The sequence below is a fragment of the Glycine soja genome, chromosome 2 (assembly GCF_004193775.1).
Source record: "Glycine soja cultivar W05 chromosome 2, ASM419377v2, whole genome shotgun sequence".
NCBI classification, from domain to species: domain Eukaryota; kingdom Viridiplantae; phylum Streptophyta; class Magnoliopsida; order Fabales; family Fabaceae; genus Glycine; species Glycine soja.
The window spans coordinates 11,685,649-11,699,663 of NC_041003.1; the positions used below are offsets into that span (position 1 = coordinate 11,685,649).

Below are 14,015 nucleotides of genomic sequence, written 5' to 3' on the forward strand. Positions count from 1 at the left end.
TGTTTAAACTTTGATTTACTTATCAAAGTATGCATAAAATTATTTTTTAAAACAGAAATCATTTAGATAAACACATCAGAAAAAACATAAAATTACTTATTTTATTAAAATTAATTGGTTAATTAAAAAATAAAATAACAAAATTTGAATTTTAAGTCTATTAATAAAAAATATTTAATATTAATTTTTAGGCTTAATTGCAAAATTCTTCTCATATTTTCTATTACACTAAATCGGTTCTCCTATTATATACATTTTCTAAAATATGTGAAAATAGAATTTAATTTTATATATTATATTTTAAAAATAATATATAAGATTATAAAAATATAATAAATTAAGAGAAAATAAAATTAGAATTTTGAATTATTTTTACATAAAACTTAATTATATTAATATTCTATTTCACACTAAATATTCAATGGAATACTTAGATATAATAATAAAAGAATATATTTTTTATTTTAAGGATTATAGTTCTAGTTTTATAGGAATAAGACACTATATTTTAAAATATAAGAAACTTAAATAGTAAATTAAAAAATAAGAAAATAAATTTAGTGTAACAAGTAAAATAGAAACACTATTGCAAAAGTGATTAAGAACTATCTTTATAGTAAATGTAGTTGAAAGTCGAAACTATTGACTAAAATAAAAAATATCATAGATGTTAACTAAAATTTCCTAAGTCTCACTCTTTTCTTTAGAATTTAAAAAAGTTCTCTCACTATTTTGTTTTAGATTTCACTTCATGTTGAACTGATGATGAAAACTTGTTCATATTCTTATACCCATCACTTCCAGCAGCTCAATATAAAGACAGTGAATTCCACAATACTAGCACCATCACCATGAAACTCTTCCACTACCTCTTCTCACTACTCACACTACTCTTCCTCTTCCAAGCCAAAGAAGGAGTTTCCATTAGCCCTTTGCAATTGATCACACACCCACTTGACCCCTTAACAAAGCAAGAAATCACCCTCGTCCAAGCCACAGTCCTAAAGAAATACCCCACACCACCCAACCATGTCTTCTTCCACTACGTCGGCCTCGACGATCCCGACAAGACCCACGTCCTAAAGTGGGCCTCCTCCGGCACCAAAACCCCACCCCAACGCAGCGCCTTCGTTGTAGCCATCGTCAACAACTCCCAAATCCACGAACTCATCATCAACATCAAATCCTCCAACGTTGTCTCGTACAAAATTCACTTGGACACGGGGTTCCCGACCTTGACGCTGGAAGAACAAAGCTTGGCCATATCGCTGCCGCTAAAGTACGGTCCCTTTGTTGAGTCCATTAACAAGAGGGGTTTGAACTTGTCGGAGGTGGTGTGCTCCTGCTTCACCGTGGGGTGGTACGGGGAAGCCAAGAGCACTAGGGCTTTGAGGTTGGAGTGTTTTTCCAAGAATGGAACTGCGAATATCTACGTGAGGCCCATTAGTGGCATAAACATTCTCGCTGATCTTGACACAATGAAGATTGTTGAGTACCATGATAACGTTGTTGAGCCTGTTCCTAAGGCGGAGAACACCGAATACCGGGCTTCGCATTTGAAGCCACCGTTCAGTCCACGGCTTCATTCTTTTGCCTCGCATCAACCCGAAGGACCCGGGTTCACTATCAAAGGACATAGTATAAGGTATAGTTCATGGCTTCATGGTTTATATATATATAACAAATCAAATATAAACAAGTGCCCTTAGTTAAAGAACTATTTTTTTTTTTAATTTCTTAACCTAGTACTAGTTAGCAAAACCCATATAACAAACACTAATTAAAGACCTGCGGAACCATGCGTGCTATAAGATCAATTAATTGATTAGATTTAATAACTAATAAATTATTGGTACAGGTAATATTCCATTTGATCTCCTTAAACCATCAGATTTGATGTTCAAACCTTGGAAATAAAAAACGTGATTAATGACCTTATTAAATGTGACTGATTAGTCATATTTTCTAAGAGATTAATAATTAAAAAAAAAAGATACACGTCAATTTCATGTAAAACAAATAGATGTGATAACAAAACATACTAAATAGAAAGAAACACCAAAAATTCTTTGAAGATATGGTGTGATAGAAATGATACCTTTGGATTAAGCTTCACAAAATTAGAGTTTTACTAACTTATGCTAACATTTATTACTGTATAAATTTTCATTAAACGAATTATTAAATAAAATCTTAATTTTAATTAAAAAAAACAAAAAATCATTAAAACTGTAAACAAACCTCTGGAGATTTGTATTATTTAATTTTTTTCTCTGACATTGATAAAAAAAAAGTGTTTAATAAAATTACTCATTCTATTCTCTTTATTGATTGACGCACCTAATTTTTTTTTTCTAAAGTTAGCAATTCAATTTAGAGAAAAAAAATGAGTAATTTTATGTAATTGATGAGAAAATCATTGGTGAATATTTCTTGATTTTTTGTATCAGTAAGAATCAAAGGGGGTATTAAAAAATTTATAAGGCTCAAGCACCTTATTAACTACATGAGTTAGATCCCTCTTGTAAATTGAATTTGAAAATATGAAACATGACAAGACTTGGAAAAATAAAGGTAAAGAAAAAATGTAACACAGGTGAAAACAGCAGAAAAGTGAAATTCACATTTAAAAACATGAAAAATTTCTCTAAAACAAACATGAAAAATTCAAAAACTCTCCCCTTTCGGTGGAAGGGCAAGCTGTTGATATCTCCTTTAAATCTTTGATTAACGAGGCTACGCAATAAATAGTTAATATGGTTTTATCTGGTCTTTCTCCCCTTCAAAAAAAAAATAAAAATCTGGTCTTTCTTGTTTAAGTTAAGTTGTTAGAAACGTAAATTAATTAATTTTAATTTACGATAATTTTTTAAGGTAAGTTGCAGTTTTTATATATATATATATATATATATATATATATATATATATATATATATATATATATATATATATATATATATATATATTAATTATAAACTTCATTAGTTGAAAAACGGTAATTATTTCCCAATAATAATTCATTCTCAAACACGTCATATATATTTGATTTTTTTTACGGCAACATATTACTTGATCTTCATTTTAGATTTTGAAATATTAATTACTCTTATTTTAAATAGAATCAGTTGAATATCTTTTTGGTTCCTGAAAATTTAGGGATCATGAAGGCTTAGAATAAAAAAAATTCTAAAACCAAAATTAAAATATATTTAAGCAAAAAATAAAAATAAATAGCTAATTATAGAAATCATTAGGATCGATCTAATGGTGAAATATTTAAGATAATATGTATGAAGTTATAGGTTTAAATCTAAATGCGATTATTATAAAAAAATGTATTAGCTAATTATAAGTAATAAGTACCTAATATAACTTCCATGTATTCTTATGATTGATTTAAGATTGCTCATGGTTCGTGTTAATTACCACTTACATATTATTACGTGTGTTTGTTCAGCTGGGCCAATTGGAAGTTCCACATAGGTTATGATGTGCGAGCTGGTGTGATAATTTCAACTGCATCAATTTACGACCCTGAAGTGCATAAGTCACGTCAAGTATTATACAGAGGGTACATTTCTGAATTATTTGTGCCATATCAAGACCCAGGTGAGGAATGGTATTACAAGACTTTCTTTGATGCTGGTGAATTTGGGTTTGGTCAATCTATGGTTTCTTTGGAACCTTTGCATGATTGTCCACCACAAGCACAGTTCCTAGACGTATATTTTGCGGCAAGTGATGGTAGCCCACAACACTTGGAGAATGCAATTTGTGTGTTTGAACAATATGGTGGTATCAGTTGGCGTCACACTGAATCAGGCATTCCCAATGAGCAAGTAAGTATATATAATTGTGGTCTTTTCTGTGGTATATTATATAATATGGTTTGGTTTCACAATGAAAAATATATACAAGGATGACCTTTCTCTTTTACACAATGGTCAATATCGGATTCACCCTAAAAAAATTGATTTTGAAAAAAATTCAATAGCGTGAATTGGATATGATTTTTACCATCAACATTTTCTCGTAAAAAAATATCAAATGATGCATAAGCAAGTACTTTTTACTTCAGCTGGATCCTTTTTGACACTAGCAAATGTTTTTACACTGACCATTAAACTCATAGTTAAATATTTAAAAGTAAGTTTAAAAGAATTATTTTATTTAAATAATAAAGTATAGATTTAAGAATTTAGTTAAAATGTATTGATAAAGTAAAGGTTTTTTTTCACAATGTCATCAATTATAGATTATTATGTATCATAAAATTATTAATTTTTATAATAATTGTTTTAAGAATTTCATATAAATATACTGAGTGTAAATTCTTTTTACATTGACACCCAATTAGTTATAGAATGTTATGTATGAGATTTATGGTGATTTTTAATAGTTTGAAATTTAAATAAATTTTATGTTTAAAGCTCGATCAATTTTTTACAACAAAATATAGTAGCTAACAATTCTCTTTTCTTTTTTTTTTTTGTCAAAATTAATTATTTCACTGCAAACTCACTTTTCTTCAGTGTACAAACTGTTAAAATACAATTTTACCAATTTTAAAGCTACATCTAAAGGCTAAACATTAAACAATTTGGCCCTTTTCAACGTGTTTGTTCATTCTTGTTATTTTTATAAGTTTACTTATGTCATTTTGTCGGAATTGACACTGTTTTTTTTTCAGATTCGAGAAGTTAGATCTGATGTGAGTCTAATTGTTAGATCAGTTGTTACCGTTGGCAACTATGACAATGTAATAGATTGGGAGTTCAAGCCAAGTGGTTCAATCAAGCCTTCGGTATGCTTTGTTTCTTTATGTTGTACACGTGGGCCACTTTAACCATAAATGTGTAAGGGAAAAATAATAATATATCAAACTCTGGAATTAATTTAAAGCAACTAGTGCTTCAACACGGGCATTATACGGGTTAAGTATATAACTAATTTATATATAGCAAATCATATAACTATTTCATAATTTATATACTAATATGTTTTATAAAAAATATCTTATAAAATTTAATGAAATAAATATTGATTCAGATGATTTAGATGTGAATATATCACTTCTACAATTCAAGAAGTATTCATGTAACACTTTTACTATTCACTGAAAAATGTTATTCTTTATTCATTTATAATTCACTTGATTTGACTATTTTATTCATTTGTTATTAATTTAAAAAGATGTTATACGAAACTTATATGCATTATGTCTTTTTTCTTGCTAATATTTAAATTAATTTAATTATTATTACTCTAGTTATTTTTTTTGTTTAGTTCTATTTCCTTTTTATTTTTTTTTACATATCAACACTTAAGTAATACATTTTAATAAATTCACACTTAATATTGAAATATAAATTTAGACAAAAAAATTGGGAAGCATATAGCACAACAATGAATTTATTGTGCAAAGAAGTCTTAATGGAAAGAAAATCAAAGTGTTCAAATAAATTTAGATCTTATTGACATTATAAAATAATTATTCGTTTGTTTTAAACAAAAAAAAGCTTCAGAAGAATTCAACTGAATCAATTTATTAAGAAAACGAGTAAAAATGTCAAGTTAAGAGTTTTAAATATAAGAAAATTGATGATATATGTAAGAAATGTTTTAAAAATTGGACTGGTTATTGACTCGGCCTAATTATTAGATTGATAATAGAAACATATTTGAAACTTTATCTATTCAAATATAAAATAAACTTTATACTTTACTGCATGGAAATTAACTTTAATTTTAAACATTAGTGATAGAAATAAATAAACTATGATTAAGAAGAGATTTTAGTTAACTACATATCGCTTAAGATATGTGAATTTTAAATAATTAATGAAACTTTAAATTTATAAAATATTTATAATTTTGGAATCAAAATAAGAATAGCTTTGGACATAGTATATTTATAGTGACCGACAGACAACCCTTGTTTGGACATTTTCTACAATAATCCAAATTCTAACTCAATTCTTCTTCATGTTCCAATAGATATCACTATCAGGCATTTTGGAAATTAAGGCAGTGGATATTACTCACACAGATCAAATAAAAGATGACCAACATGGCACATTGGTCTCAGAACACAGCATTGGTGTTTACCATGACCATTACTACATATACCATCTTGACTTTGACATTGATGGTGTGGACAACTCTTTTGTGAAGACAAATTTCAAGACTGTGCAAGTCACGGATTACAACAGTTCCAAGAGAAAGAGCTATTGGACAACTAGTAGTGAAGTTGCAAAGACTGAATCTGATGCAAAGACCAAACTAGGGTTCAGCCCTTCAGATTTAGTAATTGTGAACCCTAATAAGAAGACTTCCACTGGAAATGAAGTAGGGTACCGTTTGGTTCCAAATGCAGCATCTCATCCCCTTCTCAGAGAGGATGATTACCCTCAAAGACGTGGTGCTTTCACCAATTACAATGTTTGGGTTACACCTTACAATAAGACTGAGAAGTGGGCTGGTGGACTTTTTGTTGATCAAAGTCATGGAGATGATACTTTGGCTGTTTGGACTAAGCAGTAAGCATGCATATCTTAACCTTGGAACCAAATATGTTTCACTTTAATTCTGTTTATCCAATTGAAAACTAACCCATTGTTTTTTTTTTAGCAAAATAAATATTTTTTAATTAGAGGTATAATTATAATTGCTTAAACTATTAATTTTGTCGCTATAGTTATTCTGTTAAGCCGCTTTAATTGCAGACACCCTTGGCAGGTCTTAATTGGTAATTAACACCATGCATTTTTGTTGTGGTAGATGTCAGAGGGTGGATATAATCCCATATTAATTAAAGATGACTGAAATAGAGCTTATAAGTTTGTTTTGTAGTATTAGGTTAACCTTAAGTACAAATTTTAACATGTTTTCATTTGTAAGATTTAGTCTTTTCTTTTACTAAAAAAAGCCATAAATTTTAGTTCTGACACATGTGCATACATAAAATTTAAGTTTTGTTCCTTATTGTTTTTTTTTGGGTGGAAATTCCTTATTGTTAATAACAGAGAGAAAACTTTTTATGGTATAAACCCAATACAGAAACTTTTTGGCAATAATAAACTGCTAGAATAAACTGTTGAAGGATTAAAACTTATAGATTTTTTTTATATGGATTGAGACTAACTTAAAATGAAGACAATTGCATAATTAAATAAATAATTTAACCCTTTTAACTTAATTAAGAAAACGAATGTAACAAGACAACAAGTAGTGATTTCAGTCCTTAACTTTTGTGGGTATGAGTTAAAAAATTTCTTGATATTGTATGATTAACATTTGTTTTGAAATTGAAAAATAAAATTGCAGGAATAGGGGTATTGAGAACAAGGATATTGTGTTGTGGTACGTAGTGGGAATCCACCATGTTCCATGCCAGGAGGATTTTCCAATAATGCCTTTGTTGAGCACCGGATTTGAATTGAGGCCAACTAATTTCTTTGAGAGAAATCCAGTCCTTAAGACCCTTTCTCCAGACATTGTTAAATGGCCTGGTTGTGGGAAGCCATAGATTGGTCACATGTGTGCTATGATGAGAAAATAATAAATTTGAATAAATTAATGATTTCTCTATATCATTGTATTTTCCTATATATTCCTTTGTTTTCTCTACCTTTCAAACAATTTTAAGCGTGCGTGGATTAGAACTTAGAAGAAATAATATTTGACCAAAAAAGAATAAAAGAAAAGTTAACTATGTGTTTTAAATAATACTTATAAAAAAATTCAAGTAATATTTACACAAAAATTGCCGATAGTTTTACCGAGTGAAATTGTTTTATTAAATAGTGAAAAAGGTACAGACACATCAACAACGTTTATTGTTCAGGACTGCACTTCAAGCTTTGCACCTGAAAAGTCATTTTGTCTAGTTAATCTTTTGGCAAATCGAGTCCTACTTACACTATAGTGAAATGTAGATAGGACATCGCTACTGAGTACAATCTAAAGTGCTGCAAGGTCGTTCAAGATCACAATGTCACAACAATAATTCTACTTGAGGCGAATTCTAGCGTGCACCTACAATATATGATTCATGCTTGCGAAAATAAATTTTTACCATGGATGTTATTTAAAATGAATGAAAGATAAAAGATATAAAATTTGTTTGGTGTAAAATAAAGAGAATGGGAGAGGAAAAGGTCATAATTTTTTAACAAAATTAACAATTATTAATTTGTCAATAAAAAATAAATAAAAGTGTCAACAAATTTTACAATTCTAGATGTTTAATGTCTAGTACGAGGAGAGTGTTGAAATTGTTAAAGATCTCAAATGATAAGATCAAATATATAAGCATAGAATAATTTTTATCTTATAATCAGTTTTGTAAAATTAAGTTAGTATCAGATTCAAATTGATTTATTTTTGGATGATTGGCTCAATTGTAATCTGCAGGTTGTAATGGAATATTCCTACTTCTGTCTCTGTGCTGCTGAGTGACAGCTATGGGCTTTCATTTTTTTTGTATAGTCATTTACCTGTCTTTTCATTTATATTTAGTAGGATTTTTTTTTCCATGTTTAGAACAAGACAAAGTGACAAGTGTTGGCAATTCTGGTTTAGAATATCAAACATAATTGTGAGTTGTCGTCTTAGAGCAACTGCATGTGTCATGGTGTGGTCATAAATTTATCAAGCGCGCACATATATGCGGCTATCTGTTGGAGCAAGAGTGCTCACTCACTTGTGTAGTTATATATATGAGTAGGAATTAACTAATTTTAAGAGTTTTAAGAGTAATGAGATCTAATCATTAAAATTAAATAGATCCATTCTTATAAAAATAAATAATAAAAATAAAAAAACTCAAAAAATTACTCTTAAAATAAGTAGATCCTTTCTTATATATATATATAGATGTTTCAATAATTTTTTGTGTAACTTATATACATGTGAAAATGTTATTTGAGACTATTATAGAGAAGAGGTTAAATTATGTTTTTTATCTCTTATTTATTTATTAAGTTCAACTTAATTTCTTTATTACTAAAAGATTAAATAAGTTCTTTTGGGTTCAATTAATTAATCACTTTAATACTATCTAAATCATATACCATAGAATCCTACCTGTTCATTGACATTTGACTTGCTGTTAATGGTCATTTTCCAAGTAGATACAATGTTAATGTAGTTAATGGTCATCTGATAAAAGAGATCAAATAATTAAACTTATTTTAAGAAACAAGGGATCTAATCGAAGCTTTTTTTTTAAAGAAAAAAAGTTGTGGTATTTCATTCTAAAGTAAAGTTTCCATACAAGTAGGGATATTATTAAAGTCATGACTATAAGCAAAAAATTTTGATGTCCTAGCTAAGGAATTTGCTTGTTTGGAGATGAAGATTTTGCAAAGGACCATTCATTTCGGGTTGGATGCAATGGATACAGTTGGAGATATCTCAATGTCCTCCCATAATTTTTCATTTCGGGTTTTCCAAATTGACCAAAGCACCATAATTGCCTTGTTTTGATAATGCTGATCGTGTTGTGGCAGCAAGGAGAAAATTAACTCATTGATATCTGATGCATTATAAATCTGCTGCTCAACTTCGTTACAAATTCCTGATGCTATCCAAAAATGCTTTGCTGTAGGACAATCAATTAAACATGTGCCGATATGTTTTCTGCATTGGACAAGCAAAAAACACACTCATGAGGGCAATTGGTTCCCTTGTGAGTTAGTTTTTCACTTGTTGGTAAACATCCCTAGCTAAGAAGTCTCCAGAGAAAGTGTTTAAATTTAGGGGGCAGATTTTGTTTTTATAGAGTCATCCATTGTCCAGGTGCTTTGAGGTGATCATTATCAACAATAGAATTCATAATGGTGATAAGCACAGCGTACCATATAGTCACCGTTTGCCTGAATTTCCAGATCAATTTGTCTTCTCCCAGCATGTTGAAAAGAGGCACTTGGTGGATTTTGATGATGTCTTCTTCGAGAAAAATATGATGAAGGAGCTGTTCATTCCAATGGCCCGAAAAGGATTAATTGGATTACCTTCCAATTTTCGAATTCTGCAATAGGAGGGGAGGTGTTGATTGAATTGGTGCTTAATTGAGTGAAGTCATGGCTGGTTCCAAATTAATATTGATAGAATTACCATTTCCAATCATTCATTTTAACCCTTGACTTACCCCAACTAGTGAAACATGGATACTATGCCATATGAAGCTTGGATTGTGTCCAAGTTGAGCATCCAAAAAATTTCTTGAAGCATTTTTCTTTAAAGCCCTTTCAAATTATAGTATCTTGGTTAGAGAATAATCTCCAACCTTGCTTCCCTAGCATGACTAAATTAAAATCATGAAGGTGCCTAAAATTCAAACCTCCAAATTCTTTTTTCATAGATAGTTTCGCCCATTTCATCCAATGTATTCATTTTCTTTGTTGATTGTTGCTTTCCCACAAAAAAGAATTCATAATATTTTCTAGATCACCCTGCAATATTGATGGTAATAGAAAGACACTCATGCATTAGGATGGGATGGATTGTGGAATTGACTTTAGAAGGACTTCTTTACCTGCTTTTGATAGAAACTTAGTAGACCAATGGTTGACGCGACTCCAAAGTCTATATTTCAGGAAACCAATTTTTTTTTCCTTCTTCCAATGATGGATGGCAGTCCTAGGTATTTGCTAGTGCCAATTGTGTCTATGACCCCAAGGAGGGAGGAGATGAATTGCTTCATGTTGGGAGGAGTGTTGGAGCTGAACATGATTTTTGATTTCTGATAATTGATGAGTTGACCAGAAGTCTTCCCATAAGAATCAATAATATTTTTCCAGAATATTGCTTTCATTGTCATGCAAAAAAGAAAACAATTGTCAGCGAATAAAAGGTGTGTGAGGATCGAGACACCTTTACACACTTTGACTTCGTAAATGTCGTCTCTCCTCTGTGTTTTAGAAAGTTCCTCTATGCAAAGAATAAAGAAATAAGACAACGCTGAATCATTTTGTATTAACCCTCTCCCAGGAGAAATTCATCCTACTGAGTCCCCATTAACAACAATAGAATAATTGGTAGTTTTGAGATAAAGGCCCATCCAATTGAGACATTTTTCATGAAAACTCATTTTCCCATAACCCTCAAAAGGTAAGACCAACCCACTCTATCAAAAGATTTGCTAATATCAATTTTGAGAGCTACTTCCCTATTTTTCCCTTTCTGCTTACATCTTGTATGATGGATAATTTTCGAGGCCAACATGACATTGTCAAGAATAGAGCGATCCTCTACAAAAGCTGATTGCTCAAGGGAGATGCAATTTGAAAGAATGAGTTTTAATCTATTTGCCAAAACTTTTGAAATAATTTTATGGAGGATATTACAAAGAGAGATAGGCTTAAAGTCTTTCACGGAGGTGAGATTTCTGTTTTTTGGGATAAGGACAATTGTTGTAGCATTTACCTCTGTTGGGAAAGAGCTTGTTTCAAGCCATGTAATACTAGAGTGAAAAACCTTTGGGCCACAAAGATGCCAATTTTTTTTTTGTATAAGGTTGGATTGAGACCATATGACTAGGAGATTTGTTAGAGTTCATATGAAAAAGTACCACTCGAAATTTCTAAGGGTGAAGGGAGCTAAAAGTGAATCGTTATCATAAAATGAAATACACTGATAGATATTATTGATACTGTGCAGAACATCATTACAATCATTATTCACTTGAAATAAGAAATATCAACATTTGACATCTTCTTATGACTATGAACTTTCAACTCAATCTTCATAAGAGAAGTGGTAGTATTTTCTGTTTTTCTGGCTTTGGTAGAGGAGTGGAAAATTTTTGAGTTTATGTCACCATCTTTGAGCCTGCAGATTTTTGCTTGTTGTCTCCAATAAGATTCTTCTTGAGCAATTAAGGAATTGAGCTTCCTTGAATTTTTGTGAAACTTGCCACATTTGGAGGATCATTTAGGTGACGAATGGCTTCAAGCCCCTTTCAACAATCATCTATTTGGTCATGAAATTTCCTCCTTAGATTCCTTCCCCATTTATTCATCTCACTGGAGCAGAAATTTAATTTGTAAATGATGTCATTCGTGAGGGGTTTTGACCATCCAGAGTAAACAATTTCCTCAAGGTCAGGTTCAAGGAGCCAAGAATTTTCAAACATGAATTTTCTGCGGAAAGACCTATTTTTAGAAGCATCTAGGTGGAGGAGAAGGGGGGAGTGGTCAGATTTAGATGATATTCCATTGCCACTTCAGTCATGGTCTTTGTTGCTCCAAAGTATCTTTTTTATTGGGAACATGATAAAAAAAATTATTATGTTCGTGATTGTTCACCCACCGATACATAAAATTATCTAGTTTTCCATTCTCATATGAGGCCAGAAAGTTCATCATGCTCAAACATGAAGCGATCATTCGCTAGGGAGTTTATAGATCATCAAATTCCCAGAAATGGAATGAGAAGTGGGTCCATGTAAATGATCGAGACCTCGGAAACAAGAACGCTCCTTCCCCATATGGAGTTTGGAACCTAAAGGCAATCGTTGAGTGAACTGTATCTTTTGAAATCAGGAAAAAAGTTCATCTATTCAATAGTTGCAAGGACTTTGTCAAGTTTTTCCTCTACCATGTCATGTTTTCCCCTTCGACGGGCCCAAGTATATTGGTACCCCTCCATGGAAAGGTCATGAAGATTGGTAATACAATTTGAATTTGTGAAGACCTAATTAAGTTTGATTTCTACAAAATAGACAAAGGAATGTATAATCTATACTAAAAAAATACTTGAGATATATGATTCCTTATAATTGATTAATTGATTTTCTATTAAGAATGATATTAGATAAAATATGATTTTTTTTTTTTTTTGTAATTGAAGTCATCAAATCTAATTTTTTATATCATAATGTTATTAATAAACTATTAAATTATACATTTTAATGAATTAGTTCTAGTTTTATATTATTTTTTTGATGTTTACGTTAATTAAAATATAAATTTGACTAAAATTAGAGAATATTGACTGAATTTTTTGGTATTTTTCATAATTTTTTATTTTATTTATAGGAAAATATTCTTATTTTTTAATTTCTTATTACCGTTATATTTTATTAATTGCACAAAAAAACTAATATTTTAAGTACACACATCATAAGTCTAATCTAATTATATTTTATAACTTCCCTAAAATTCTTTTACTAGATTTACATGTTGTAATTTTATTGAATGAGAAAAATAATTGTTTCCAGGAAAGTCTAATAAAAGCTCTGATTTTAGAAACTAAAAAAGAACGTAAAAAAATATATCAAAAATCAATTAAATCCCATATAAATAAAGTCAAAATATCAATTCATAAATTAATAATAAAATCAATTTTTTTTAAAAAAAATAATTAAGTCAGTTTTTTTTTACAAGAGGATAAATTCAAAGTTAATTAGTAGTATATATGAAATTAATTAATGTAATAATCAACTATATACGATTTAGGTAATTACATGTACTTATAAAAAAAGGTAATTACAAGTAATTATTATATATATTTGAATTTAAAAAATTGAGCATTAATTAAAATAATTTAAAATAAAAGATTAAGGTAATAACATGTGTTTATTATGCATAATTTTTTTTATTAAATGTAGTTACTAAATTTTTCTAAGAATTCTATTTTAATTTTATTGAGAAAAATATATTATTATATTAATTATGATAATTATGATTTATTACCATGATTATAAACAATATATCTTTTAATTAAAATAATCAAAATCAATTATTTTTTTTTCATTTGGATATCATCTTTATCTTTTAAAGGCTATTTTCACCCACGATTAATTGTGTGTTTTATTATTTATAATTAATTAAAAAAAAGTATTAAATTTCAATATTTGATGCTAACCGTAAGTATGTGCAATGACAAATATAAAACTTTATCAATAACATGAATTTTATTCAAATTTACCTTATTTCCTAAAGGACACAAGAATGTCTTCTATATAAAAAATTCTTAAAAAACAAATGCCTATCACGTGATAATATATA

At 29.4% G+C, this 14,015-nt stretch overlaps 1 protein-coding gene across 1 annotated transcript; it reads left to right on the plus strand.

The window, feature by feature from the left end:
• Positions 1-753: 753 nt before the first annotated feature.
• LOC114387645 (primary amine oxidase-like) lies at positions 754-7,592 on the plus strand. The gene is made up of 5 exons (XM_028347854.1): positions 754-1,645; positions 3,458-3,839; positions 4,691-4,804; positions 5,998-6,539; positions 7,327-7,592. The coding sequence occupies exons 1-5, from the start codon at positions 852-854 to the stop codon at positions 7,526-7,528; spliced, it is 2,034 nt and encodes a 677-aa protein (XP_028203655.1). The 5' UTR covers positions 754-851; the 3' UTR covers positions 7,529-7,592.
• Positions 7,593-14,015: the final 6,423 nt, after the last annotated feature.

Excerpts from the sequence above, each read along its gene's own strand:
- LOC114387645 (XM_028347854.1), top strand. The coding sequence starts at position 852 with ATGAAACTCTTCCACTACCTCTTCTCACTACTCACACTACTCTTCCTC. Across the intron at positions 4,805-5,997 it reads GTGGTTCAATCAAGCCTTCG|ATATCACTATCAGGCATTTT; the intron begins GTATGCTTTGTT and ends ATGTTCCAATAG. Across the intron at positions 6,540-7,326 it reads TTGGCTGTTTGGACTAAGCA|GAATAGGGGTATTGAGAACA; the intron begins GTAAGCATGCAT and ends ATAAAATTGCAG.